This window comes from Oncorhynchus mykiss, chromosome 1 (genome assembly GCF_057628025.1).
Source record: "Oncorhynchus mykiss isolate SJ-2025 chromosome 1, ASM5762802v1, whole genome shotgun sequence".
In the NCBI taxonomy this organism is placed as follows: domain Eukaryota; kingdom Metazoa; phylum Chordata; class Actinopteri; order Salmoniformes; family Salmonidae; genus Oncorhynchus; species Oncorhynchus mykiss.
In genome coordinates, this window is record NC_143022.1 from 59,713,243 (window position 1) to 59,741,122 (window position 27,880).

A 27,880-nucleotide genomic window follows, 5' to 3' on the forward strand; every position below is an offset into this window, starting at 1 on the left:
TTAAACAATTAGAATGGAGAAAGACCCATTAAAATCACTTAGAATGTATGTGTTTGCACCCTAGGGTCACGCCCTACTCAAAGCAAATTTAGAACTTTTATTATTAAAAAACATAAAATTACCGTCAATCTTTTTTTTAAAATATAGCCCAGCCCTATGTCCAATCAATTGAATTTACCACTGATGGACTCCAATCAAGTTGTAGAAATATCTCAAGGGTGATCAATGGAAACAGGATGCACCTGAGCTCAATTTTCGAGTCTCATAGCAAAGGGTCTGAAAACGTATGTAAAAAACGGTATCTGTTTAATTATATTTTTTTAAACATTTGCAAACATTTCTAAAAACCTGTTTTAATTTTGTCATTATAGGATATTGTGTGTAGATTGATGAGGACAATTTATTTAATCAATTTTAGAATAAGGCTGTAAAGTAACAAAATGTGGAAAAAGGGAAGGGGTCTGAATACTTTCCAAATGCAAATGTATATTCTGCTTGGATAGTTCCATCCATGCCACTGGCTTAGTCCTATTCTTTAACTTAGAGTTCCTTTTTTTAGGATCCTCCCCTTTTTTAATATTTTTGCCTAAAATGACATCCCTAAATCTAACTGCCTGTACTGAAGGCACTGAAGGCACTGAAGCAAGGATATGCATATTCATGGTACCATTTGAAAATAAACACTTTGAAGTTTGTGGAAATGTGAAAGGAATGTAGGAGAATATAACACAATAGATCTGGTAAAAGATAGTACAAAGAAAAAAAACGATGTATTTTTGTATTTTTGTTGTATCATCATCTTTGAAATGCAAGAGAAAGGCCATGATGTATTATTCCAGGCCAGCTGCAATTTATATTTTGAACACTAGATGGCAGCGGTGTATGTGCAAAGTTTTTGACTGATCCAAATGAACCAATGCATTTCTGTTCAAGATGTTGTATTAAGACTGGCAAAATGTGCCTAATATGTTTATTAATAACTTTTCATGTTCAAAACTGTGCACTCTCCTCAAACAATAGTATGGTATTCTTTCACTGTAATAGCTACTGTAAATTGGACAGTGCAGTTAGAATTAGAAGAATTTAAGCTTTTTGCCAATATCAGATATGTCTATGTCCTGGGAAATGTTCTTATTACTTACAACCTCATGCTAATGGCATTAGCCTACGTTAGCGCAACCATCCCGTGGATGGGACACCGATCCCAAATAATCAATTATTAACTTGTCAACAAACTGGAATCAAATGTGAAATCAATCAAAGCTTGAAATCCTACAACACTAGCCCACTTTTTTCTATCTAAAACCTAAAATTGTTCTTCGGCTGTCCCCATAAGAGAATCCTTTGAAGAGCCCTTTTAAGTTCCATGTACAGTAGGGAGTTCTCCACAGAGAATTCTACATGGAACCAAAAAGGGTGCTCCTATGGGAACAGCCTAAGAACCCCTTTGGAAACATTTTTTCTAAGAATGTAAGCTTATATCTACTGTCTTTTTGTAGTTGAATCCTGGGATAAATTGAACCAACAGCTGCTGCTGATTTTTCGAAAATGCAATAGGCCTAGATAGTATTACTATCAATAGTAGTACTATTGATGAAATATGATTACATTGATAAAGTTTGATTGCATTTCATTAGCTCTATTAAAACTACCCTTTGGAACGACTTATGAAAAATACTATTTAGTTTTAAAGTGGAGATCCCTCAACAATCAACAATCTCACAATAGCCCATTGGTAATAGTCAGTGATAAATGCTTGGTCAAAACCCTGCATGGGACCCGGAATTGGATCGCTGTAGATAGATTTGATATGCCATTTAGCAGACACTTTTATCCATCGCGACTTACAGTCATGCGTTCATACATTGTACATGCAGGTGGTCCCAGGAATCGAACCCACTAAGTGCCATGCTTAACCAACTAACCTACAGGAGATCAACTTGCCAGTAGGAGGTGCTGTCCAGCCTATAGTTTTTCCTGCCTTCCTGCCTTTCCAGCCTAGTGGTTAGAGTGTTGGACTAGTAACCGAAAGGTTGCAAGTTCAAATCCCTGAGTGTGTCAAGGTACGAATCTGTTGTTCTGCCGCTGAACAGGCAGTTAACCCACTGTTCCTAGGCCGTCATTAAATATAAGAATTTGTTCTTAACTGACTTGCTAGTTAAATTAAGGTAAAATAAAAAACATAACGTTGAAGTTCTGACATTGTTAAACTAGGTACAAAGGAGATTGGAGTGCCATTTTAACATGATGACATAATCCTGTGGTTTAAATGTCACCCTCAAAACAAAAGTTGATGTCTTTTTGCATATCTAATATTTTTACATGTAGATTCCACGTTCCACAATACATTGACAAATAACATTAAAACAACATTGACTCAACCAGTTTGTGGGTAGGGTGTTATACGAGATCTGTAAAATGTATTTCTGTAGAAAGTCTATCAAGAGTGACAGGCTACTCCTGCACCTATGGGCCACAACTATTGCTACTGTATGTATGAATGAGAAGCATCAAATCATGGAAAAAGACACGTACAATCACCATTTCAATCAGCATTGCCATGGTGATATATACTCTAGGCCATGGGTGTCATTGCTGTTCTACAGCTATTCTGATCTTACATTTTTTGGTGCTGGATGACAAAGAAATAAACTTAAAAGGCTGTGTGTGTACATACGCGCGCACGCGTGTGTGTCTGCCTGTCTATCAGTCTGTCTTTCTATCGTGTGTGAGTGAGTGAGTCCATCTTTTTGCTGTGTGAAGTTGTGTGTTTACCTGTCTCCCTGGCTGTAGTCTGTGTGTGTACATGTGTGTGGGCACTCATGTTCTCTCTAAATATACAGTTTTTAACCTTCATTGACTGACTAAACCCTCTCAAATCATCTTCAATTATAGGCTCATGGGGCATATTTTTGCCAGACACAATTTACAGTCCAGAGACATTTGGCATATATTTTTTTAAGAAATTGAAAATATTGAAAGGTTATTAACACGTTTCCCCAACAAACTTGCATAGGTAAAAAATATTGAAATTAGAGATATTGACAAAGTAAAATGTTGGAAATTGTACTGTGTGGGTCAGATATAATTACTGAAAAAATATTTTTATTTTGTATTTATTTTTAGTGAGAAATATGTTTTTCTTGAAGGCCAAAAAGCCAATGTACAGATGACAATTCCCCTGTCCCCTAAAGCCAGCCGTATTGAGGTCAGCCAAGGACAGACAGATGTGTGTGCTTGGCTTCATATCAGAGACAACTAAGAGCTACGTTATAAACAGGTCAGTTTATAATGACACAAATCTGTATCAGACGAGTCATGTTAGAGACTCATACAGGACAGATAACTAAAATACAAGCCTAGTTTTTATCACATTAAAAAGACAAATATTTCATAGCGAAAGATCTGCATAAACATGTGTTGAAACATGTATTTATTTTGGTCACAGAGCAAAACAGAAACTGAAAGCACACGTATCTGAATCCGTTTATTAAAATATGCAATACGCAAAACATTACAGAATCCCCAATGACCTCATTTAGTAATGATGATTTGCATCTTCATATGAATTTGCACATTTAAAAAAAAAAGTCATGTTTTCAATTACATTTCCCATGGTTTCCCAATCTGATAATCCAGATTTGTAGCCAGGCAATATGACTCTCATTCTCCCCTCTAACCCTATGGTACGAAAAGTTGCCAATTGGGATGTTGCAATTATAGCATGCTCCACTAAAGTATAGATAGTATAATTTATGCCAAGTGTTGGCTTTTGTATCTCTCACGACTTTGTCAGAAACCCTCTAGTCTTTATGATTGTTCAACAGAACATCTTTTTGTATTACGGAACTATATGTTACCAATGTTTACAGGGTTGACTTGCAATTAGATTTGTTTACTCATTATAGTTATTAATATAGATCTCACAACTTGAATTATGTAATTTTGTATTTATCCTTTATTTAACTAGGCAAGTCAGTTAAGAACAAATTCTTATTTACAATGACAGCCTACACCGGCCAAACCCGGACAATGCTGGGCCATTTTTGCACCACCCTATGGGACTCCCAATCACAGCCAGTGGATACAGTGGATACAGCCTGGATATGAACCAGGGTGTTTGTTGTGACGCTCTAACACTGAGATGCAATGCCCACGACCGCTGCACCACTCGAGAATATGTGTGTTTATTTATTATGTTTAATTATTTATTTTATTATGTTTTATTATGTTTATTATGGCTGTAAATGGTGATCTATAATATATTACTGCCATGCAAGCTCTTCATTAGCCTGCAATAAGCATTCATTAATGGATGTAGGCTATATGGCTAGGTGCTGTGCATCCTTTCAATGAGCTGGACACCTGTTGACTGTAGACCTGTAGTTTACATCAAACGTGTGCATTTGACATCACAGGCATCCTTCTCCAGACGGTGGTCGCACACAGACACAAAGGCTTGTTGTGTACAACTAATTCAGCGCTTTAGAGTAGCGGTGTGTAAATACGTGGTAGGGGGCAGCTGTTAGTGTTATGTTCAGTAAGACATTCTTATGCGGATTGGTGCAAGAGAGAGAGAGAGCTTTACATAATTACGTGCATGCTTTTTCACGTGAAATGCTCCGTTAGAAGCGAGTTCCGGTAGGTTAGAGGCACATCTTTAAGCAAGCGGACAGTAACGAGTAAGTAGGTCAGGGATATTTGCACTTTATTTGTATGAAAAATCGCATTCAAGATGGTGTCTTCCCACCCTTTACCGAATGGCTTCTCGGAAATTGATGTGTTCTCTTTAGGATCTTGTCTACTCGTTGAGGGTGAGTGTCACGTTTTCTGATGGAATTCTGTCATAAATGCGGTAACTACAGAATGCTATGTTAGATCTGATGCTCCTTGGTCAGGAGGTTATGCTCTTAAACCGTGCCGGCAGTGTTATGTGTCTTGATGCAATATAGATGAAGTGCTGATGTTGGCCAGGAAATCACATGATATATCCTAGAATGTCACAACATTATTGTTTAGAAGCACTTAAAAAGAAACCGTGCCTGCTTTCATTTTTCAGGGAATTTGCGGCTTGGTTTTGCGCACTGTAGCCAAGTACCTCAACTCCGTGGATGAAGGATTTGAGCACAGACTGAAGTTGTTTTAAATTAGCCTCCTACTCCTTCCAGTCACTGCAGTGGATACTTAATCATGTAAATGATTAAACCCTTACATGCTGACCACACCAATGCGAGCTTTGCAAAAATAAATATACACACGTTATTCAATCATTGCACCCACACTGCTCGCGGGCCTACAAGCGTCTGAGTTTGCCAGGCGCAAAATAGAAGTTGCTTAAAAACTTATTTGTGATAGGTGGGACATTAGCATCCCGCCTGGCCAACATCAGGTGAAATTGCAGAGCGCGAAATTCAAATTAAATTACTATAAATATAAAACTTTCATAAAATCACAAGTGCAATACATCAAAATATAGCTTAACTTCTTCTTAATCCAGCCGATGTGTCAGATTTCAAAAAGGCTTTATGGCAAAAGCAAACCTTGTGATTATCTGAGGACAGCGTCCAGCACACAAATGCATAACAAATAATTTTCAATCAGGGAGTTGCGACACGAAAGTCAGAAATAGCCATATAATAAATGCCTTACCTTTGACGATCTTCTTCTGTTGGCACTCCAAAATGTCCCAGTTACATTACAAATGGTCCTTTTGTTCGATAAAGTCATTTTTTATATCCATAAAAACTCAGTTTAGCTGGCGCGCTTCAGTCAATAATCAATAGTCAATTTCCCTCTTTCAAAATGCAAACAAAATTAATCCCAAACGGTACCAATAAATGTATCCAAACAAGTCAATCAACGTTTAAAATCAATCATTTGGTACCTTAATACGCAAATAAACAATACAATTTAAGACGGAGAATCGTTATTGTGTTTACCCGGAGATAAACAAAAAGAATGCGCTGACTCGGCCATGCGCTTGGAAACTACAGCCAAAATGGGAGCCACTTAGAAAAATTACAACTTCTCCCTCATTTTTCCAAAAACCAGCCTGAAACTCTTTTTAAAGACGGTTGACATGTAGTGGAAGCCCTAGGAACTGCAATCGGGGCTGATTTCGCCCTATTATAAAAGTGTTACGGTGAGTGAATGAGGACCCAAAAGCGAACTAACTTAAACAGAGCTTCTTTAATAACTAAACATAGGTAGGCTCAGATAGACCGGCAGATTCCGACAGGACAGGACAAGGTTACAGCAAACATGACGATAGTCTGGCTCAGGCATGAAACACAACAAACAAGAATCCGACAAGGACAGGAACAAAAACAGAGAGAGATATAGGGGACTAATCAGAGGGAAAAGGGGAACAGGTGGGAGAAGGGGTGACGAGGTAGTCAAGAGGAGACAAGGCACAGCTGGGGGAAAGAGGGGGTGGAAAGGTAACCTAACAACGACCAGCAGAGGGAGACAGGGTGAAGGGAAAGGACAGAGACAAGACACAACATGACAGTACATGACAGTACCCCCCCACTCACCGAGCGCCTCCTGGCGCACTCGAGGAGGAAACCTGGCGGCAACGGAGGAAATCCTCGATCAGCGCACGGTCCAGCACGTCCCGAGAGGGAACCCAACTCCTCTCCTCAGGACCGTACCCCTCCCAATCTACGAGGTACTGGTGACCACGGCCCCGAGGACGCATGTCCAAAATTCTACGGACCCTGTAGATGGGTGCGCCCTCGACAAGGATGGGGGGGGGGGGGGGGAAGACGAGCGGGGGCGCGAAGGACGGGCTTGATGCAGGAGACATGGAAGACCGGGTGGACGCGACGAAGGTATCGCGGAAGAAGAAGTCGAACTGCGACAGGATTAATGACCCGAGAAATACGGAACGGACCAATGAACCGCGGGGTCAACTTGCGAGAGCCGTCTTAAGGGGAAGGTTCTGAGTGGAGAGCCAAACTCTCTGACCGCGACAATATCTAGGACTCTTAGTTCTACGCTTATTAGCAGCCCTCACAGTCTGCGTCCTATAACGGCAAAGTGCAGACCTGACCCTCTTCCAGGTGCGCTCGCAACGTTGGACAAAAGCCTGAGCGGAGGGGACGCTGGACTCGGCGAACTGAGATGAGAACAGCGGAGGCTGGTACCCGAGGCTACTCTGAAAAGGAGATAGCCCGGTCGCAGACGAAGGAAGCGAGTTGTGGGCGTATTCTGCCCAGGGGAGCTGTTCTGACCAAGACGCAGGGTTACGAAAAGAAAGACTGCGTAAGATGCGACCAATAGTCTGATTGGCCCGTTCTGCTTGACCGTTAGACTGGGGGTGAAAGCCGGAAGAGAGACTGACGGAAGCCCCAATCAAACGGCAAAACTCCCTCCAAAATTGAGACGTGAATTGCGGACCTCTGTCCGAAACGACGTCTGACGGAAGGCCATGAATTCTGAAAACATTCTCGATGATGATTTGTGCCGTCTCTTTAGCAGAAGGAAGCTTAGCAAGGGGAATGAAATGAGCCGCCTTAGAGAACCTATCGACAACCGTAAGAATAACAGTCTTCCCCGCTGACGAAGGCAGTCCGGTGACAAAATCTAAGGCGATGTGAGACCACGTCGAGAGGGAATAGGAAGCGGCCTGAGACGGCCGGCAGGAGGAGAGTTACCGGACTTAGTCTGCGCGCAGACCGAACAAGCAGCCACGAAACGACGCGTGTCATGCTCCCGGGTGGGCCACCAAAAACGCTGGCGAATGGAAGCAAGCGTACCCCGAACGCCAGGGTGGCCGGCTAACTTGGCAGAGTGAGCCCACTGAAGAACGGCCAGACGAGTAGGAACGGGAACGAAAAGAAGGTTCCTAGGACAAGCGCGCGGCGACGGAGTGTGAGTGAGCGCTTGTTTTACCTGCCTCTCAATTCCCCAGACAGTCAACCCGACAACACGCCCCTCAGGGAGAATCCCCTCGGGGTCAGTGGAGGCTACTGAAGAACTGAAGAGACGAGACAAAGCATCAGGCTTGGTGTTCTTAGAGCCCGGACGATAAGAAATCACGAACTCGAAACGAGCGAAAAACAGCGCCCAACGCGCCTGACGCGCATTAAGTCGTTTGGCAGAACGGATGTACTCAAGGTTCCTATGGTCAGTCCAAACGACAAAAGGAACGGTCGCCCCCTCCAACCACTGTCACCATTCGCCTAGGGCTAACCGGATGGCGAGCAGTTCGCGGTTTCCCACATCATAGTTACGTTCCGACGGGGACAGGCGATGAGAAAAATACGCGCATGGGTGGACCTTGTCGTCAGAGAGGGAGCGCTGAGAAAGAATGGCTCCCACGCCCACCTCTGACGCGTCAACCTCGACAACGAACTGTCTAGAGACGTCAGGTGTAACAAGGATAGGAGCGGATGTAAAACGATTCTTGAGGAGATCAAAAGCTCCCTGGGCGGAAACGGACCACTTAAAGCACGTCTTGACAGAAGTAAGGGCTGTGAGAGGAGCTGCCACCTGACCGAAATTACGGATGAAACGACGATAGAAGTTCGCGAAGCCGAGAAAGCGCTGCAGCTCGACGCGTGACTTAGGGGCGGGCCAATCAATGACAGCTTGGACCTTACCGGGATCCATCTTAATGCCTTCAGCGGAAATAACAGAACCGAGAAATGTGACGGAGGAGGCATGAAAAGTGCACTTCTCAGCCTTCACAAAAAGACAATTCTCTAAAAGGCGCTGGAGGACACGTCGAACGTGCTGAAGATGAATCTGGAGTGACGGTGAAAAAATCAGGATATCGTCAAGGTAAACGAAAACAAAGATGTTCAGCATGTCTCTCAGGACATCATTGACTAATGCCTGAAAGACAGCTGGAGCGTTAGCGAGGCCGAAAGGAAGAACCCGGTATTCAAAGTGCCCTAACGGAGTGTTAAACGCCGTCTTCCACTCGTCCCCCTCCCTGATGCGCACGAGATGGTAAGCGTTACGAAGGTCCAACTTAGTGAAAAACCTGGCTCCCTGCAGGATCTCGAAGGCTGAGGACATAAGAGGAAGCGGATAACGATTCTTAACTGTTATGTCATTCAGCCCTCGATAATCTATGCAGGGGCGCAGAGACCCGTCCTTCTTCTTGACAAAAAAAAACCCCGCTCCGGCGGGAGAGGAGGAGGGGACTATGGTACCGGCGTCAAGAGCTACAGACAAATAATCCTCGAGAGCCTTACGTTCGGGAGCCGACAGAGAGTATAGTCTACCCCGGGGGGGAGTGGTTCCCGGAAGGAGATCAATACTACAATCATACGACCGGTGTGGAGGAAGAGAGGTGGCCCTGGACCGACTGAACACCGTGCGCAGATCGTGATATTCCTCCGGCACCCCTGTCAAATCACCAGGCTCCTCCTGTGAAGAAGAGACAGAGGAAACAGGAGGGATAGCAGACATTAAACATTTCACATGACAAGAGACGTTCCAGGAGAGGATAGAATTACTAGACCAATTAATGGAAGGATTATGACAAACTAGCCAGGGATGGCCCAAAACAACAGGTGTAAAAGGTGAACGAAAAATCAAAAAAGAAATGGTTTCGCTATGATTACCAGAAACAGTGAGGGTTAAAGGTAGCGTCTCACGCTGAATCCTGGGGAGAGGACTACCATCCAGGGCGAACAAGGCCGTGGGCTCCTTTAACTGTCTGAGAGGAATGTCATGTTCCCGAGCCCAGGTCTCGTCCATAAAACAGCCCTCCGCCCCAGAGTCTATTAAGGCACTGCAGGAAGCTGACGAACCGGTCCAGCGTAGATGGACCGACAAGGTAGTGCAGGATCTTGAAGGAGAGACAGGAGTAGTAGCGCTCACCAGTAGCCCTCCGCTTACTGACGAGCTCTGGCCTTTTACTGGACATGAAGTGACAAAATGACCAGCGGAACCGCAATAGAGACAGAGGCGGTTGGTGATTCTCCGTTCCCTCTCCTTAGTCGAGATGCGGATACCTCCCAGCTGCATGGGCTCAGCACCCGAGCCGGCAGAGGAAGATGGTAGTGATGCGGAGAGGGGGGCGACGGAGAGCGCGAGCTCCTTTCCACGAGCTCGGTGACGAAGATCAACCCGTCGCTCAATGCGAATAGCGAGTTCAATCAAGGAATCCACGCTGGAAGGAACCTCCCGGGAGAGAATCTCATCCTTTACCTCTGCGCGGAGACCCTCCAGAAGACGAGTGAGCAAGGCCGGCTCGTTCCAGCCACTGGAGACAGCAAGAGTGCGAAACTCAATAGAGTAGTCTGTTATGGATCGATTGCCTTGACATAGGGAAGACAGGGCCCTGGAAGCCTCCTCCCCAAAAACAGATCGATCAAAAACCCGTATCATCTCCTCCTTAAAGTCCTGATACTGGTTAGTACACTCAGCCCTTGCCTCCCAGATTGCCGTGCCCCACTCACGAGCCCGTCCAATAAGGAGAGATATGACGTAAGCGACACGAGCAGTGCTCCTGGAGTAAGTGTTGGGCTGGAGAGAAAACACAATATCACACTGGGTGAGGAACGAGCGGCATTCAGTGGGCTCCCCAGAGTAACACGGCGGGTTATTGATTCTGGGCTCCGGAGATTCGAAAGCCCTGGAAGTGGCCGGTGGATCGAGGCGGAGATGGTGAACCTGTTCTGTGAGGTTGGAGACTTGGGTGGCCAGGGTCTCAACGGCATGTCGAGCAGCAGACAATTCCTGCTCGTGTCTGCCTAGCATCGCTCCCTGGATCTCGACGGCTGAGTGGAGAGGATCCGAAGTCGCTGGGTCCATTCTTGGTCGGATTCTTCTGTTACGGTGAGTGAATGAGGACCCAAAAGCGAACTAACTTAAACAGAGCTTCTTTAATAACTAAACATAGGTAGGCTCAGATAGACCGGCAGATTCCGACAGGACAGGACAAGGTTACAGCAAACATGACGATAGTCTGGCTCAGGCATGAAACACAACAAACAAGAATCCGACAAGGACAGGAACAAAAACAGAGAGAGATATAGGGGACTAATCAGAGGGAAAAGGGGAACAGGTGGGAGAAGGGGTGACGAGGTAGTCAAGAGGAGACAAGGCACAGCTGGGGGAAAGAGGGGGTGGAAAGGTAACCTAACAACGACCAGCAGAGGGAGACAGGGTGAAGGGAAAGGACAGAGACAAGACACAACATGACAGTACATGACAAAAAGTGCCAGGCATTGAAATCAGTCGTATGCTGAATTAAAATAAATAAATAATGCTTTGTCCTCGGGCCATTTCTGTTCTGTTATACTCACAGACATTATTTTAACGGTTATAGAGACTTTAGAGTGTTTTCTATCCAAATCTACCAATATATGCATATCCTATATGCGCTTGTGCACAAATTGATTTTGTTCCCACACACCAAATGCGATCATGACAAGCAGGTTGGAATAGCAAAACAAACTCTCTACCAATTATATTAATTTGGGGACAGGTCAAAAAGCATTAAACATTCATGGCAATTTAGCTAGCTAGCTTGCAGTTGCTAGCTAATTTGTCGTATTTAGCTAACTTAATTTGTCATGGGATATAAAACATTGAGTTGTTATTTTACCTGAAATGCAGGTCCTCTACTCTGACAATTAATCCACACATAAAATGGTCAACCAAATAGTTTCTAGTCATCTCTCCTTCCAGTCTTTTTATAAAGTCCAAAGAAGAACAAAACTGGAAGGGGGAGAGATGACTAGAAATGATTTGGTTGACTGTTTTATATGTGGATTAATTGTTGGAGTAGAGGACCTTGTGCATTTCAGGTAAAATAACAACTCAACGTTTATGTCCCAGGCCAAATTAGCTAGCAACAGCAAGTTAGCTAAATAGAACAAATAAGCTAGCTAGCTAAATTTCCATAAATGTTTAATGCTTTTAAACCTGTACCCAAGTTAATATAATTGGTAGAGAGTATGTTTTGATATTTCAACGTGCGTGTCGTGATCGCATTTGGTGTGGGGGGACAAAATCAATTTGCGCACGCCTGGTTTCGGTATGGTGTTACTGTGTACCTATGTTTGTCCTCTGTTGTTGCCATACTTTTTAATCAAACATTATCCAAATGTGACTTGTTTCAGGAAAGATGGCTTATGTCACTGCAACACAGCAGAGGCAATTGAAAGTAAACCTTTTTTTTTCTTTTATCAAAATGTGTTTTTCTCACATGGAACTGCCTTCATTCTCAGAACAAGAATAGGCTGACGAGTTTCAGAAGAAAGTTATTTGTTTCTGGCCATTTGGAGCCTGTAATCAAACCCACAAATGCTGATGCTCCAGATACACAACTAGTCTAAAGAAGGGCCGCTTTCTTGCTTCTCTAATCCGAACAGTTTTCAGCTGTGCTAACATAATTGCAAATAGGTTTTCTAATGACCAATTAGCCTTTTAAAATGATAAACTTGGATTAGCTAACACAACGTGCCATTGGAACACAGTAGTGATGGTTGCTGATAATGTGCCTGTGTATGCGTATGTAGATATTCCATTAAAAAGCTGCTGTTTCCAGCTACAATAGTCATTTATAACATTAACAATGTCTACACTGTATTTCTGATCAATTTCATGTTATTTAAAACTTTTTTTGCTTTTCTTTCAAAAACAAGGACATTTCTAAGTTAACCCAAACTTTTGAATGGTAGTGTACATTTTCAGATATATGTTTCTAATTTAATTTTATTTTGTCACACTCACAACCGTGAACAATATTTTGTAATTATATTCCCATTAATTTGTAAATAATGATCTTGTTGTGAGTTTATTTTCCTGTAATAGTGAATACAAATAAGCTAAAGTGAAGACGTTGTCAGCTATATGATCATTGTTTGAACTGGCTAGCCAGCTAATTTAACGTTAGCTAGTAAGCTAACAAGCTAGAAACATACAAAAACATTGTTTAGAAAAGTTGCTTTTAGTTGCCTGGTTTGCTAGATTGATATATACTAAATTCATTTCTAAAAGGATGGGTTTATTGGTGTAAAATTACACCAGCTATGCTATTTTGGACCATCAGGCTGCTGATGTCATGCAGCCTGTAGTTTTTGTGTTAATACTTTTTAATAACGAAAATGTCAAGTTTAATGTCGGACAACAATAGAATGTTCATGATGTTATTGCGACAACCATCTACAGACATTGTCGATAGACGTAGTATAAACCAGCCTTTAGTCTTAAAATCTTTGGTTGTTTAGTACACTATTGTTCTCACTCTGTTTAGCACGTGGCCTCACATGTGAATCCTTAAAGAGATGGGTGGGGCTAAGACTTAAGAGGATGTGAACGATGCTGAATGAGTGTAGACAAAGAATAGCTCTCCAGTAGGTGTACCAAAACATTCAAGGGCCATTTTCTCAAAATTGTATCAACTTTCAAAACAGAATTACTTTCCCATTGTTCCTCAACTCTAGTGTATGATATACCATTTGCTAGCACTGAGTCCCTACCAATGTTCCCACTAAGCTGCGTGTGTGCATGGTCGTGCACCTCCTCTAGGACTGCCTCGCTGAAGAAATGCCAGACCTTGCAGAGAAGCAAGAGATTGAACTTCATGAGTTTGCACTATATAGATCAATATTTTTTCCGTGATCGAATCAACGTTATATATCAGACCAAAACAAATCTAACTTTGCGAGATTGAGTGTGATTTTGTTGGGGGCAGAGCTAGAGCACAACAGAGTACAATTCTATTGGAGGTGGTAGCCCATGAGCGGTGTTTCAATCACCCACGAATGAATGTGCTTTTCAGATCAGTTCAGAGCGCAGAGCCGCCCGAGCGTGTGCACATTTTTTGAAATTCTTTGCTAGTTAGCAAGTTATTAGCCCAGTCATAGATAAGTATAGGTCAGCAATGGGGAGTTACGGCTGCCTACAAGAGCACAAATCGTGTAGGCTAAATTTCAAGCTCATTGAAAAGCCAGTCAGGTAAAAAGCTTAGTCTTAGTTAAAGGGCCAGTGTTGTATTTTGAGACAGTCTTGCATATGTAAATAAGCCAATAGGCAGAGGGGTAACCTACATCGTCTAATTCTCTGTATGGTAATAATTACTTTTATTTTGTAAAGAGGTTTCTTGCATCATATAATGCAATTTACAGTCACCTATTTGGCTCATGGTGTTACAGACCAAGTAAAACATTTTTTGTATGTAAAAATGTTTTTAAAAGTCTCATGAAATGAACACCTCATAAAGCCTATCTCCTAGAAATCAAAAGCTATTTCCAAGTGGAAATGTTATTGGAATTACTCCATTGGTTTTGTTAGTAGGTCTACATTATGCTCAAATAGCCACAATAGTCCATTGGCTACTGCCTAAAACTGTAACAGTACAGCCTCAGTGTTCACTGTAAAAAAACAAACATTAGAGGGAACATGGACTTTTATCCAATGCACAGTACCAGTCAAAAGTTGACATTCAAGGGTTGTTCTTTATTTGTACTATTTTCTACATTGTAGAATAATACAGAAGACAATCACAACTATGAAATAACACATATGAAATCATGTAGGATAAAAAAAAGGATAAAAAAAGGTGTTAAACAAATCAAAATATATTTTATTTATTTCAATGTAGCCACCCTTTGCCTTGATGACAGCTTTGCACACTCTTGGCATTCTCTCAACCAGCTTCATCTGGAATGCTTTTCCAACAGTCTTGAAGGAGTTCCGACATATGCTGAGCAGAGCACCTGTTGGCTGCTTTTCCTTCATTCTGGGGTCCAAATCATCCCAAACCATCTCAATTGGGTTGTGGTCGGGTGATTGTAGAGGCCAGTTCATCTGATGAAGCACTCCATCACTCTCCTTCTTGGTCAAATAGCCCTTACACAGCCTGGAGGTGTGTTGGGTCATTGTCCTGTTGAAAAACAAATGACAGTCCCACTAAGCCCAAACCAAATGGGATGGTGTATCACTGCAGAATGCTGTGGCAGCCATGCTGGTTAAGTGTGCCTTGAATTCTAAATTAATCACAGACGGTGTCACCAGCAAAGCGCCATCACACCTCCTCCTTCATGCTTCACGGTGGGAACCACACATGCAGAGATTATCCGTTCACCTACTCTTCGTCTCACAAAGACATCGTGGTTGGAACCAATAATCTCAAATTTGGACTCATCCGAACAAGGATAGATTTCTCCCGGTCTAATGTCCATTGCTTGTGTTTCTTGGCCCAGGCAAGTCTTTTCTTCTTATTGGTGTCCTTTAGTAGTGGTTTCTTTGCAGCAATTGGACCATGAAGGCCTGATTCATGCAGTCTCCTCTGAACAGTTGATGTTGAGGTGTGTCTGTTACTTGAACTCTGAAGCATTTATTTGTGCTGCAATTTCTGAGGCTGGTAACCCTAATGAACTTATCCTCTGCAGCAGAATGAACTATGGGTCTTCCATTCCTGTGGCGGTCCTCATGAGAGCCAGTTTCATCATAGCACTTGATGGTTTTTGCGACTGCACTTGAAGAAATGTTCCCGTATTGACTGACCTTCATGTTTTAAAATAATGGACTGTTGTTTCAAAGGCTTAGGCTTATTTGAGCTGTTCTTGCAATAATATGGACTTGGTATTTTACCAAATAGGGCCATCTTCTGTATACCACCTCTACTCTGTCACAACACAACTGATTGCCATAAATTAACTTTTAACCAGGCACACCTGTTAATTGAAATGTATTCCAGGTGACTACCTCATGAAGCTGGTTGAGAGAATGCCAAGAGTGTGCAAAGCTGTCATCAGGACAAAGGGTGGCTATTTGAATCGCAAGTAGAAAATATATTTAGATTTGTTTAACACTTTTGGTGTTATTTCATAGTTGTGATGTCTACACTATTTTTCTACAATGTAGAAAATAGTACAAATAAAGAAAAACCCCTGAATGAGTAGGTGTGTCCAAACTTTTGACTCGTACTATATGAAACACAATTTCAAAAATTGCTACAGAAGACCTAATCGAGCCGGTAGTTCACAAATACAACTGCCGACTGTTTCCTCATTGCTGTTGCTCTAAGATGGCAACTCAGCACAAATCCACATGTGCCAATTGAATCTCAACAAGGAAACAGTTGATGGTTGTATTTGATTAAGATTTTATTAAAACGTATGGATTTCAGCAAACAAAAGCACGCTACAGAGGACAAACTTAAGGGTTTAAGTATTAAAAGTCTGCTCTCAACTCCGTGGGTGAAATCATTTTGGAGTACTTTGCTATGCGCACTGCCGCTGTGTTTATAGCCTTTTCTGATATATGTTCCCTAAAGGTCTTCTGGGATTCTTCCTGAATGCTGTGACAGTCGCTGCTTTCATAAAAATAAGAGAACTGAGAACCCCCAGCAATTTCCTAGTCTTTAGCTTGGCGTTGGCTGATATGGGCATCTCCGCGAATGCAACCATTGCCGCTTTCTCCAGCTTTCTGAGGTGAGTGACGTAGAATAACCTACTAATCCTTTCCATCACCTAATTTACTTTCTACTCACACTGACTCATTGTTGCAACGTTTTCCACTGTGAAATACCATGAATTGAATGGAATATGGAATATTATATACCAGGGTTCTCCAACTGGGGAGGCAGGGTAGCCTAGTGGTTAGAGCATTGGACAAGTAACTGGAAGGTTGCAAGTTCAAATCCCTGAGCTGACAAGGTACAAATCTGTCGTTCTGCCCCTGAACAGGCAGTTAACCCACTGCTCCTAGGCCGTCATTGAAAATAAGAATTTGTTCTTAACTGACTTGCCTAGTTAAATAAAGGTAAAATAAAAACTGGCCCACAGGACAAATTTGGCTCACAAGTGGTTTTATTTTGCCCCCCCACGTTGTTTTAATTCAATCAATCAATCACATTTATTTATAAAGCTCTTCTTACACCAGCTGATGTCACAAATTGGTGTACAGAAACCCAGCCTAAAACCCCAAAACAGCAAGCAATGCAGGTGTAGAAGCACGGTGGCTAGGAAAAGCTCCATAGAAAGGCCAGAACCTAGGAAGAAACCTAGAGAGGAACCAGGCTATGAGGGGTGGCCAGTCCACTTCTGGCTGTGCCGGGTGGAGATTGTAACAGAACATGGCCAAGATATTCAAATGTTCATAGATGACCAGCAGGGTCAAATAATAATAATCACAGTGGTTGTCGAGGGTTCATCGGGTCAGCACCTCAGGAGTAAATGTCAGTTGGCTTTTCATAGCCGATCATTCAGGGTATCTCTACTGCTCCTGCTGTCTCTAGAGAGTTGAAACAGCAGGCCTGGAACAGGTAGCACGTCCGGTGAACAGGTCAGGGTTCCATAGCCGCAGGCAGAACAGTTGAAACTGGAGCAGCAGGAGGGCCAGGTGGACTGGGGACGGCAAGAAGTCATTAGGCCGGGTAGTCCTGAGGCATGGTCCTAGGGCTCAGGTCCTCTGAGAGAGAGAAAGAGAGAAAAAGAGAGAGAGAGAGAATTTCAGGGAGCATACTTACATTCACACAGGACACCAGATAAGGCAGAAGAAATACTCCAGATATAACAGACTGACCCAAGCCCCCCGACACATAAACTACTGCAGCATAAATACTGGAGGCTGAGACAGGAGGGGTCGGGAGACACTTTGGCCCGTCCGACAATACCCCTGGACAGGGCCAAACAGTCAGGATATTACCCCACCCACTTTGCCAAAGCACAGCCCCCACACCACTAGAGTTAATTGTTGGACATAGACTTAAAAACACCAGGAATTTAACTCCAAGTGATTTTTATTTAAGAAATCTGTTCCCAAGTAAGCCCACGCATAATAGAGAGACACTTGATCATTTACAAATGTAAGCAAGGTTTGAAATTGTTATGTTTTAGTCAAAATATATCTGTTTTGGCTTCTTGCGGTCAATTTGCAGTCTACAAAGTATTTGAATTATGTTCTGGCCCCCCGACTATCCGCTCAATAAAAACTTGGCCCGCGGCTGAATCTAGTTGATGATCCCTGTTCTATACTATTCCTACAATAGTCTATAGTGGAGCAACGCAAAGGAGGTTGTCGCTCTCTCTCGCGCTCTCTGTCATATTCCAGTCAATTGGTTCATCAATATCTCTGCATAGTGTTAGTGTAGTAGATCGATAAGGCCGGGGCAAAGACCAACAGGGTTTAGGGCATACAGTACATGTAACAGACCTCCCGGGGACTGTGCTGTGTGAAGGCGGAGGATTTAGAACTTTGTAATCAGGGGGAGGAACGATGACGTTGCCGTCTAGGTGATTTAGGATGAAAACAGGCACCGGATTCACTTCACATTCAAAATGGTTATTAATGGATGACCGAGGTCAATGCAAAAAATCAGAAACAAGACCCTACAGTCTAGTTCTATGCTCTACCAGTAACCATTGGTTGTTGAGCATTGTAAAAGTCATTCACAACCAGCTGACAAATAGACTATGTTAAGGCCTAATGTATTGTCTTTCCTCCTCTTTACTATGTCCTTCTCCAGGTACTGGCCCTATGGCTCTGATGGCTGCCAGACTCATGGCTTCCAGGGTTTCGTGACAGCTCTCGCCAGCATCCACTTCATTGCTGCCATCGCATGGGACAGATACCACCAGTACTGCACAAGTAAGTGGAATGAGTTTCATAGGTCTCTTAAATCTCATACATATCCACATACACTCATCCCCAACAACAAATGCACACTAGATAGGACCATTTTATTTAAGGAGGCAAGTCAGTTAAGAACAAATTCTTATTTATAATAACAGCCTACCCCGGCCAAAGCCAGACGAAGCTGGGCCAATTGTGCGCCACCCTATGGGACTCCCAATCACGGCCGGATGTGATACAGCCTGGATTCGAACCAGTGCCTCTTGCACTGAGATGCCATGCCTTAGACTGCTGCGCCACTCAGGAGCACAGGGTGCAGCTGTTATTTTGGCCTCACAGCATCCCAAGAGGCCATCTGGCCTTCCGCCTAGGAGTCTATTAATCTGTTAGGTTGTCACTCATATGCATGGCTTTAATGACCTCTCACGAATACATAATCTGCAGATTACACTAACACTGACACACTTTCTATTGTGTGTCATGATTCTGTCAAACTATATATCATAGAGCAATAAGAGAGATACAGTACCACAACAACCAGAAGTAACCAGACTTCTGACAGAGAGAGCTACATTATGTGGCCAGGTCCAGATTGAAATAGGCCCTGGGGCTTTTACATTTTTTTGCCTACTTGCCTAGAATGAAATAGTCATCATTTAGGCGAATAATACAACTCAATCACTGTTTGCAAAAAATACTTCAATGTATGGCTGAGCGCATATAGTATAGAGTAGGCATAGGCTATATCAGATACTACACTTTATATCAATCAAATTGATTTATAAAGCCATTTTTTACATCAGCAGATGTCACAAAGTGCTATACAGAAACCCAGCCTAAAACCCCAAACAGCAAGTAATGCAGATGTAGAAGCATGGTGACTAGGAAAAACTCCCTAGTAAGAAGCCTAGAGAGGAACCAGGTTCTGATGGGTGGCCAGTTCTCTTCAGGCTGTACCAAGTGGAGAATATGAGTACATGGCCATTTACGGCCAGATTGTTCTTCAAGATGTTCAAACGTTCATAGCAGGGTCTTACAAGCTAAAATTAAAGCAGGAAGCACCAGTCACTAGATCAATAAAGTGGTCTGATGAAGCAGATGCTAAGCTACAGGACTGTTTTGCTAGCAGAGACTGGAATATGTTCCGGAATACCTCCGATGGCATTGAGGAGAACACCATATCAGTCATTGGCTTCATCAATAATTTCATCGATAACATCGTCCCCACAGTAATTGTACGTACATACCCCAACCAAAAGCCGTGGATTACAGACAGCATCTGCACTGAGCTTAAAGCCTGGGCTGCTGCTTTCATGGAGTGGGACTCTAACCCGGAAGCATATAAGAAATCCCGCTATGGCCTCTGACGAACTATCACCAGGCAATGCATCAATACAGGACTAAGATCGAATCGACCTACACTGGCTCTGATGCTCATCGGATGTGTCAGGGCTTGCAAACCAGACTACAAGGGAAAGCACAGCCGAGAGCTGCCCAGTGACACGAGTCTACCAGACGAGCTAAACTACTTCTATGTTCGCTTCGAGGCAAAAACACTGAAACATGCATAAGAGCACCAGCTGTTCCGGACGACTGTGTGATCACGCTGTCCGCAGCCAATGTGAGCCAACCTTTAAACAGGTCAGCATTCACAAGGCTGTAGGGCCAGACGACTTACCGGGACGTGTACTGCGAGCATGCGCTGACCAACTGGGAAGTGTTTTCACTGACATTTTCAACCTCTCCCTCTCCGAGTCTGTAATACCAACATGTTTTAAGCACACCAACATAGTACCTGTCTCTAAGAATACTAAGGTAACCTTGCTAAATAACTACCGATCCGTAGCACTCACGTCTGTAGCCATGAAGTGCCTTGAAAGGCTGGTCATGGCTCACATCAACACCATCATCTCAGAAACCCTAGACCCACTCCAATTTACATACCACCCTGCAATCTCCATTGCACTCCACACTGCCCTTTCCCACCTGGACAAAATGAACACTTATGTGAGAATGCTTTTCATTGACTACAGCTCAGCGTTCAACACCATAGTGCATAACCAATTAGCTAAGGACCCTGGGATTTAACACCTCCCTCTGCAACTGGATCCTGGACTGCCTGACGGGCCAACCCCAGGTGGTGAGGGTAGGTAACAACACATCTGCCACACTGACCCTCAACACAGGGCCCCTCAGGGGTGCGTGCTCAGTCCTCCTGTACTCCCTGTTCACTCATGACTGCACGACCAGTTACGACTCCAACACCATCATTAAGTTTGCAGATGATACAACAGTGGTAGGCCTGTTCACCGACAACGTCGAGACAGCCTATAGGGAGGACGTCAGAGACCTGGTCGTGTGGTGCCAGAACAACAACCTCTCCCTCAACGTGATCAAGACAAAGTAGATGATTGTGGATTACAGGAAAAAGAGGCCCGAGCACACCCCCATTCTCATCGACGGGGCTGCAGTGGAGCAGATTGAGAGCTTTAAGTTCCTTGGTGTCCACATCACCAACAAACTAACATGGTCCAAGAACACCAAGACAGTCATGAAGAGGGCACGACAAAACCTATTTGCCATCAGGAGACTGAAAATATTTGGCATGGGTCCTCAGATCCTCGAAAGGTTCTACAGCTGCACCATCGAGAGCATCCTGGGTGTTTTACATCACTGACTGTTATGGCAACTGCTCGGCATCCAAGGCACTACAGAGGGTAGCGTGAACCGCCCAGTACATCACTGGGGCCAAGCTTCCTGCCATTCAGGACCTCTATAACAGGCGGTGTCAAAAAAAGGCCCTAAAAATTGTCAAAGACTCCAGCCACCCTTGTCATAAACTGTTCTCTCTGCAATCGCACGTCCAAGAGGATTTCTAAACAGCTTCTACCCCCAAGCCATAAGACTCCTGAACTTCTAGTCAAATAGTCAAAAGTTTACATTAGCCTAATACATTTAAACTGAGTTTTTCCTGACATTTAATCCTAGTATAAATTCCCTGTCTTAGGTCAGTTAGGATCAGCACTTTATTTTAAGAATGTGTAATGTCAGAATAATAGTAGAGAGAATGATTTATTTGAGCTTTTATTTATTTTATCACATTCCCAGTAGGTCAGAAGTTTACATACACTCAATTAGCATTTGGTAGCATTGCCTTCAAATTGTTTAACTTGGGTCAAACGTTTTGTGTAGCCTTCCACAAACTTCCCACAATAAATTGGGTGAATTTTGGCCCATTCCTCCTGACAGAGCTGGTGTAACTGAGTCAGGTTTGTAGGCCTCCTTGCTTGCACACGCTTTTTCAGTTCTGCCCACATATTTTCTATAGGATTAAGGTCAGGGCTTTGTGATGGCCACTCCAATACCTTGACTTTGTTGTCCTTAAGCCATTTTGCCGCAACTTTGGAAGTATGCTTGGGGTCATTGTCCATTTGGAAGACCCATTTGCGACCAAGCTTTAACTTCTTGACTGATGTCTTGAGATGTTGCTTCAATATATCCACATAATATTCCTTCATAATGCCATCTATTTTGTGAAGTGCACCAGTCCCTACTGCAGCAAAGCACCCCCAGAACATGATGCTGCGTGTTTCACGGTTGGGATGGTGTTCTTTGGCTTGCAAGCCTCCCCCTTTTTCCTCCAAACATAACGATGGTCATTATGGCCAAACAGTTCTATTTTTGTTTCATCAGACCAGAGGACATTTCTCCAAAAAGTACAATCTTTGTCCCCATGTGCATTTGCAATCCGTAATCTGGCTTTTTTTATGGCGGTTTTGGAGCAATGGCTTCGTCCTTGCTGAGCGGCCTTTCAGGTTATGTTGATATAGGAGTTGTTTTACTGTGGTTATAGATACTTTTGTACCTGTTTCCTCCAGCATCTTCACAAGGTCCTTTGCTGTTGTTCTGGGATTGATTTGCACTTTTTGCACCAAAAATACGTTAATCTCGAAGGAGACAGAACGCGTCTCCTTCCTGAGCGGTATGACTTGCGTACTATTGTTTGTACAGATGAACGTGGTACCTTCAGGCGTTTGGAAATTGCTCGCAAGGATGAACCAGACTTGTGGAGGTCTACACATTTTTTTGGCTGATCTTGGCTGATTTCTTTTGATTTTCTCACGATGTCAAGCAAAGAAGCACTGAGTTTGAAGTTGGGCCTTAAAATACATCCACAGGTACACCTCAAATTGACTCAAATGATTAGCCTATCAGAAGATTCCAAAGCAATTACATACTTTTCTGGAATTTTCCAAGTTGTTTAAAGGCACAGTCAACTTAGTGTATGTAAACGTCTGACCCACTGGAATTGTGATAGAGTGAATTATAAGTGAAATAATATGCCTGTAAACAATTGTGGAAACATTACTTGTGTTTTGCACACAGTAGATCTCCTAACCAGCTTTCCAAAACTGTTGTTTGTTAATAACTTCTTAAGGTATAGCGGGCAGCATTTTCACTTTTGGATAAATAGCTTGGCAATTTAAACTTCCTGCTACTCATGCCAAGAATATAAGATATGCCTTTTATTAGTAGATTTGGATAGAAAACACTCGGAAGTTTCTAAAACTGTTTGAATCATGTCTGTGAGTATAACATAACTTATGTAGCAGGCAACCGTTCAGGACTAACCGTTAAGATTTTTTTTTTTTTTAGGTCTCTGTCTGTTCACTGAGGTCTCATTGGCAAACGATATTTCTTAGGAACTTGTTTTCAGTTCCTACCGCTTCCACTGGATGTCACCAGTCTTTGGAATTTGGTTGAGGTTATTCATTTGAGGTTATTCATTTGTGCAATGAAGAAGTAGGGCCAACTAGGAACTGCGTAACACTGTTGAGAGTTGCGCAAGACTTGTTGTCTTCCTGTATTGAACACAGATAGACCCGTCTACAATTTGATAGATTATTAACGTTTAAAAATACCTAAAGTTGCATTACAAAAGTAGTTTGAAATATTTTGGCAAAGTTTATAGGCAACTTTTGATATATTTTGCAGTGATGTTGCACATTTTGGAAGCTGTTTTTTTCTGGATCAAATGCGCTTCATAAATGGACATTTTGGATATATATGGACAGAATTAATCGAACAAAAGGACCAATTGTGATGTTTATGGGACATATTGGAGTGCCAACAAAAGAAGCTCGTCAAAGGTAATGCATGTTTTATATTTTATTTCAGCGTTTTGTGTAGCGCCTGCAGGGTGCTAGCTCCTTTGTTCACTGCTGGGGTGTAGACGGTGCAGGCTATCAGATAATAGCTTCTTATGCTTTCGCCAAAAAGTATTTTTTTTTAAATCTGACATGTTGGCTGGATTCACAACAAGTGTAGCTTTAATTGAGTATCTTACATGTGTGATTTAATGAAAGTTTGAATTTTAAAGCATTTTATTTGAATCTGTCGCTCTGCATTTCCCCTGGCAATTGGCCGGTTGAGACATTTGCGTCCCGCCTATCCTTAAGAGGTTTTAAGAGGTTTTTTTAAAGTAATGATGGACTGTCATTTCTCTTTGCTTATTTGAGATTGCCATAATATGGACTTGGCTTTTACACAACTGATTGACTCAAATGCTTAAGAAGGAAAGTGTCACATCTACTCCTGCCAAAACCCCTACTGGTCATCCGGTGTCTGCTTGACCTGCAGCCATTTCCCCAGTACACTCTCTCTCTCTCCCTCCCTTTCTGTTTGTGTGTGATTGTGGGCTTGAGTCAGAGCAGATCCCTATCAGCTGCAACTCGTTTCATTATCAAGACCTCTACAAATATTCAGTTCGGCCACTTCCACTCTGCCAGATCGTATTCTCTGCTCAGTCAGTTTATGCTTCTAGCCATTATTATTATTCAAGATCCAGTTACCTTGCTGTACCTGTTTCCCTGCTTGACGCTGTTTATCCTCTCACTGCAGTTTTGCTGCTCTGACTTTGGCTCCTGTCTCCTGTTCCACATCTCACCACCCTGCTACCCAGTTCTGGACTCACCACCGGACCTGTCCCAACCCAGCACACTCCAACTTCAGCCTCCACATCTGGTTTCCTACAACTCATCCAAGCTTCCCCGGATCTGCAATCCATATCTCCCTGTGTTACAATAAATACCTTTGTTCATTCATTTCTGTTTCCTCGTCTGAGTCTGCGCTTGGGTTCCCCTGTCCTGCTCCGCTTAACAGTACGATGTGGCCAAGATATGAAGCCAGCAGACTTGGATACTCTCCACCAAATGCTCATTGGTCAAGGCGCCCTGCTCAGTCAACATGACCAAGCTCTTATAAACCCTTCTGGAGACTATCAATACGTTTTCATAGAACCTGTCTGTCCTACAGAGTCAAACCTTCACTCAACGCTCACAACCTGTCCCAAGTCCCTCCTCTCCGCCCGGGAGTTGTTTGTTCAACTCCAGAACGCTACGATGGTAATCTCAGGACCTGCAGAGCCTTTTTGGTACAATGTTCACTAGTATTTGAGCCACAGCCCTACGCTTCTGCTAATGAACAGGCCATGATTTTTTTGATTGGTTGCCTCTGTGGAGCAGCGCTTTCCTGGGCCACTGCTGTGTGGGAGAGACAGTCACCCATTTGCTTCTCCTATAGAAGATTCACAGAGGAGATGAGGAAAGTTTTCAACCACCCGGTTTGCGGATAGGACGCTGCTAAACGACTCCTGTCCCTGTCAGGATTTGGCCAGGATTGTTCAGGTTTTGGTCACTAGATGCCCCATTGTGCTTTTTTGACCCTTTTGTTTTTCCCTTGTTCTAGTTATTAGTTGCACCTGTGCCTCATTTCCCTTGAATGTATTTAAACCCTTAGTGTTCCTCAGTTCTTTGCTCTGTGTTTGTATGGTAGCACCCAGCCCCAGCCATGCTGTGAACTTTTGTTTCTCTAGTTGGATTTTCTTGAGGTACTCTGGTTTTGTTCTTGTTTATTTTTTATTATACTTTTGAGGTTTGTTTTTTTCCCTGCTGTTCTTACCACTGTGAATTTTCCTTGTGTCTTGGAGGATATACGTTTTTTCTCTTGGAATTACTTTTGACGTTGTGGATTTATATTTTTGCCTGAAGATCTTTTCCTTTTTTCTTTATTAAATCACTGTCTCTAGTACTGCTGTGTCTGCCTCATCTTCTGGGTTCTGCCGACTATTAGTGGCTCAGTTTACTAAGTGACTTTTTCTCACACCGGAGACCCGAGTTTGTAACCGGGTCCTGACAGAAACACAGAGCCAACAAAATGAACCCAGAGGCAGCCAGTTATATTAAACATTCATGAAAATACAAGTGTCTCACATGTATCGAAAGCCTAGAATCTTGCAAATCCAACTGCGTTGTCAGATTTAAAAAAGTATTTACTGCGAAAGAATGCAATGCGATTATCTGAGCATAGAGCCCCATAATTTTTTTAAACCAGCACTGAAACAATCACAAACTGCATTAAAATAAATTGTTTACCTTTGACGATCTTCGTCTGTTTGCAATTCCAATGCTCATTGTTACACAATGAATTATCTTTTGTTTGATAAAATCCGTTCTTATAGCCTAACACGAAACATTTTGTGAACCGCTTGTGTAGTGAGTTCTGTCTCATTCCATTTTCGACGACACATTCCAGGTAAATCACTCACACAAAACGTGACTTTTCCAGTCATGTTTGGTTTCACTGCAATCAACTGGTTTGTTTGTAACACAATCAAACCTGATGGGCCATTTCGTCCATCGCCCATCGTATTGACTGAAAGAAACCGATTTGAAGACAACAAGTAATGACATCATTGTGCACCAATGATTTGCCCGCTGTTTCGTTGATTGACTGTCTTTTAACCCAATGACCACTGATCGTCTTGAAATCTAGCTGGGTAGATAGCCAATGAGCTGAGCTAAACGACAATACGCCATTTTTATGTGTTGCAAGACCAACCATTGTAGTAAGCTCCAGCGTAAAGAGAGTCATGCGCTATTGAATTTTCATACCGGAAGAAGCTACGCATATTACGCACTGCATTGTTTGGTGAATGCACAGATTCAGCTGTTTATATATCAATCATTATGGCGACTAAGTCAGGGAAAGCTAAATCTAAGTCTAGATATACAGATGTACAGTGCCTTGCGAAAGTATTCGCCCCCCTTGAACTTTGCGACCTTTTGCCACATTTCAGGCTTCAGACATAAAGATATAAAACTGTATTTTTTTGTGAAGAATCAACAACAAGTGGGACACAATCATGAAGTGGAACGACATTTATTGGATATTTCAAACTTTTTTAACAAATCAAAAACTGATAAATTGGGCGTGCAAAATTATTCAGCCCCTTTACTTTCAGTGCAGCAAACTCTCTCCAGAAGTTCAGTGAGGATCTCTGAATGATCCAATGTTGACCTAAATGACTAATGATGAGAAATACAATCCACCTGTGTGTAATCAAGTCTCCGTATAAATGCACCTGCACTGTGATAGTCTCAGAGGTCCGTTAAAAGCGCAGAGAGCATCATGAAGAACAAGGAACACACCAGGCAGGTCCGAGATACTGTTGTGAAGAAGTTTAAAGCCGGATTTGGATACAAAAAGATTTCCCAAGCTTTAAACATCCCAAGGAGCACTGTGCAAGCGATACTATTGAAATGGAAGGAGTATCAGACCACTGCAAATCTACCAAGACCTGGCCGTCCCTCTAAACTTTCAGCTCATACAAGGAGAAGACAGATCAGAGATGCAGCCAAGAGGCCCATGATCACTCTGGATGAACTGCAGAGATCTACAGCTGAGGTGGGAGACTCTGTCCATAGGACAACAATCAGTCGTATATTGCACAAATCTGGCCTTTATGGAAGAGTGGCAAGAAGAAAGCCATTTCTTAAAGATATCCATAAAAAGTGTTGTTTAAAGTTTGCCACAAGCCACCTGGGAGACACACCAAACATGTGGAAGAAGGTGCTCTGGTCAGATGAAACCAAAATTGAACTTTTTGGCAACAATGCAAAACGTTATGTTTGGCGTAAAAGCAACACAGCTCATCACCCTGAACACACCATCCCCACTGTCAAACATGGTGGTGGCAGCATCATGGTTTGGGCCTGCTTTTCTTCAGCAGGGACAGGGAAGATGGTTAAAATTGATGGGAAGATGGATGGAGCCAAATACAGGACCATTCTGGAAGAAAACCTGATGGAGTCTGCAAAAGACCTGAGACTGGGACGGAGATTTGTCTTCCAACAAGACAATGATCCAAAACATAAAGCTAAATCTACAATGGAATGGTTCAAAAATAAACATATCCAGGTGTTAGAATGGCCAAGTCAAAGTCCAGACCTGAATCCAATCGAGAATCTGTGGAAAGAACTGAAAACTGCTG

General features: G+C 42.9%; 1 protein-coding gene across 1 annotated transcript in view; it reads left to right on the forward strand.

Moving 5' to 3' along the window:
• Positions 1-4,403: 4,403 nt before the first annotated feature.
• LOC110525521 (RPE-retinal G protein-coupled receptor-like) overlaps positions 4,404-27,880 on the forward strand; it is a 49,984-nt gene continuing 26,507 nt past the window's right edge. Inside the window, exons 1-3 of the mRNA XM_021605703.3 lie at positions 4,404-4,814; positions 16,250-16,406; positions 18,443-18,564. Coding sequence (XP_021461378.1) covers positions 4,736-4,814; positions 16,250-16,406; positions 18,443-18,564 — 358 coding nt within the window. The 5' untranslated portion in view covers positions 4,404-4,735. The remainder of the gene's footprint in view (positions 4,815-16,249; positions 16,407-18,442; positions 18,565-27,880) is intronic.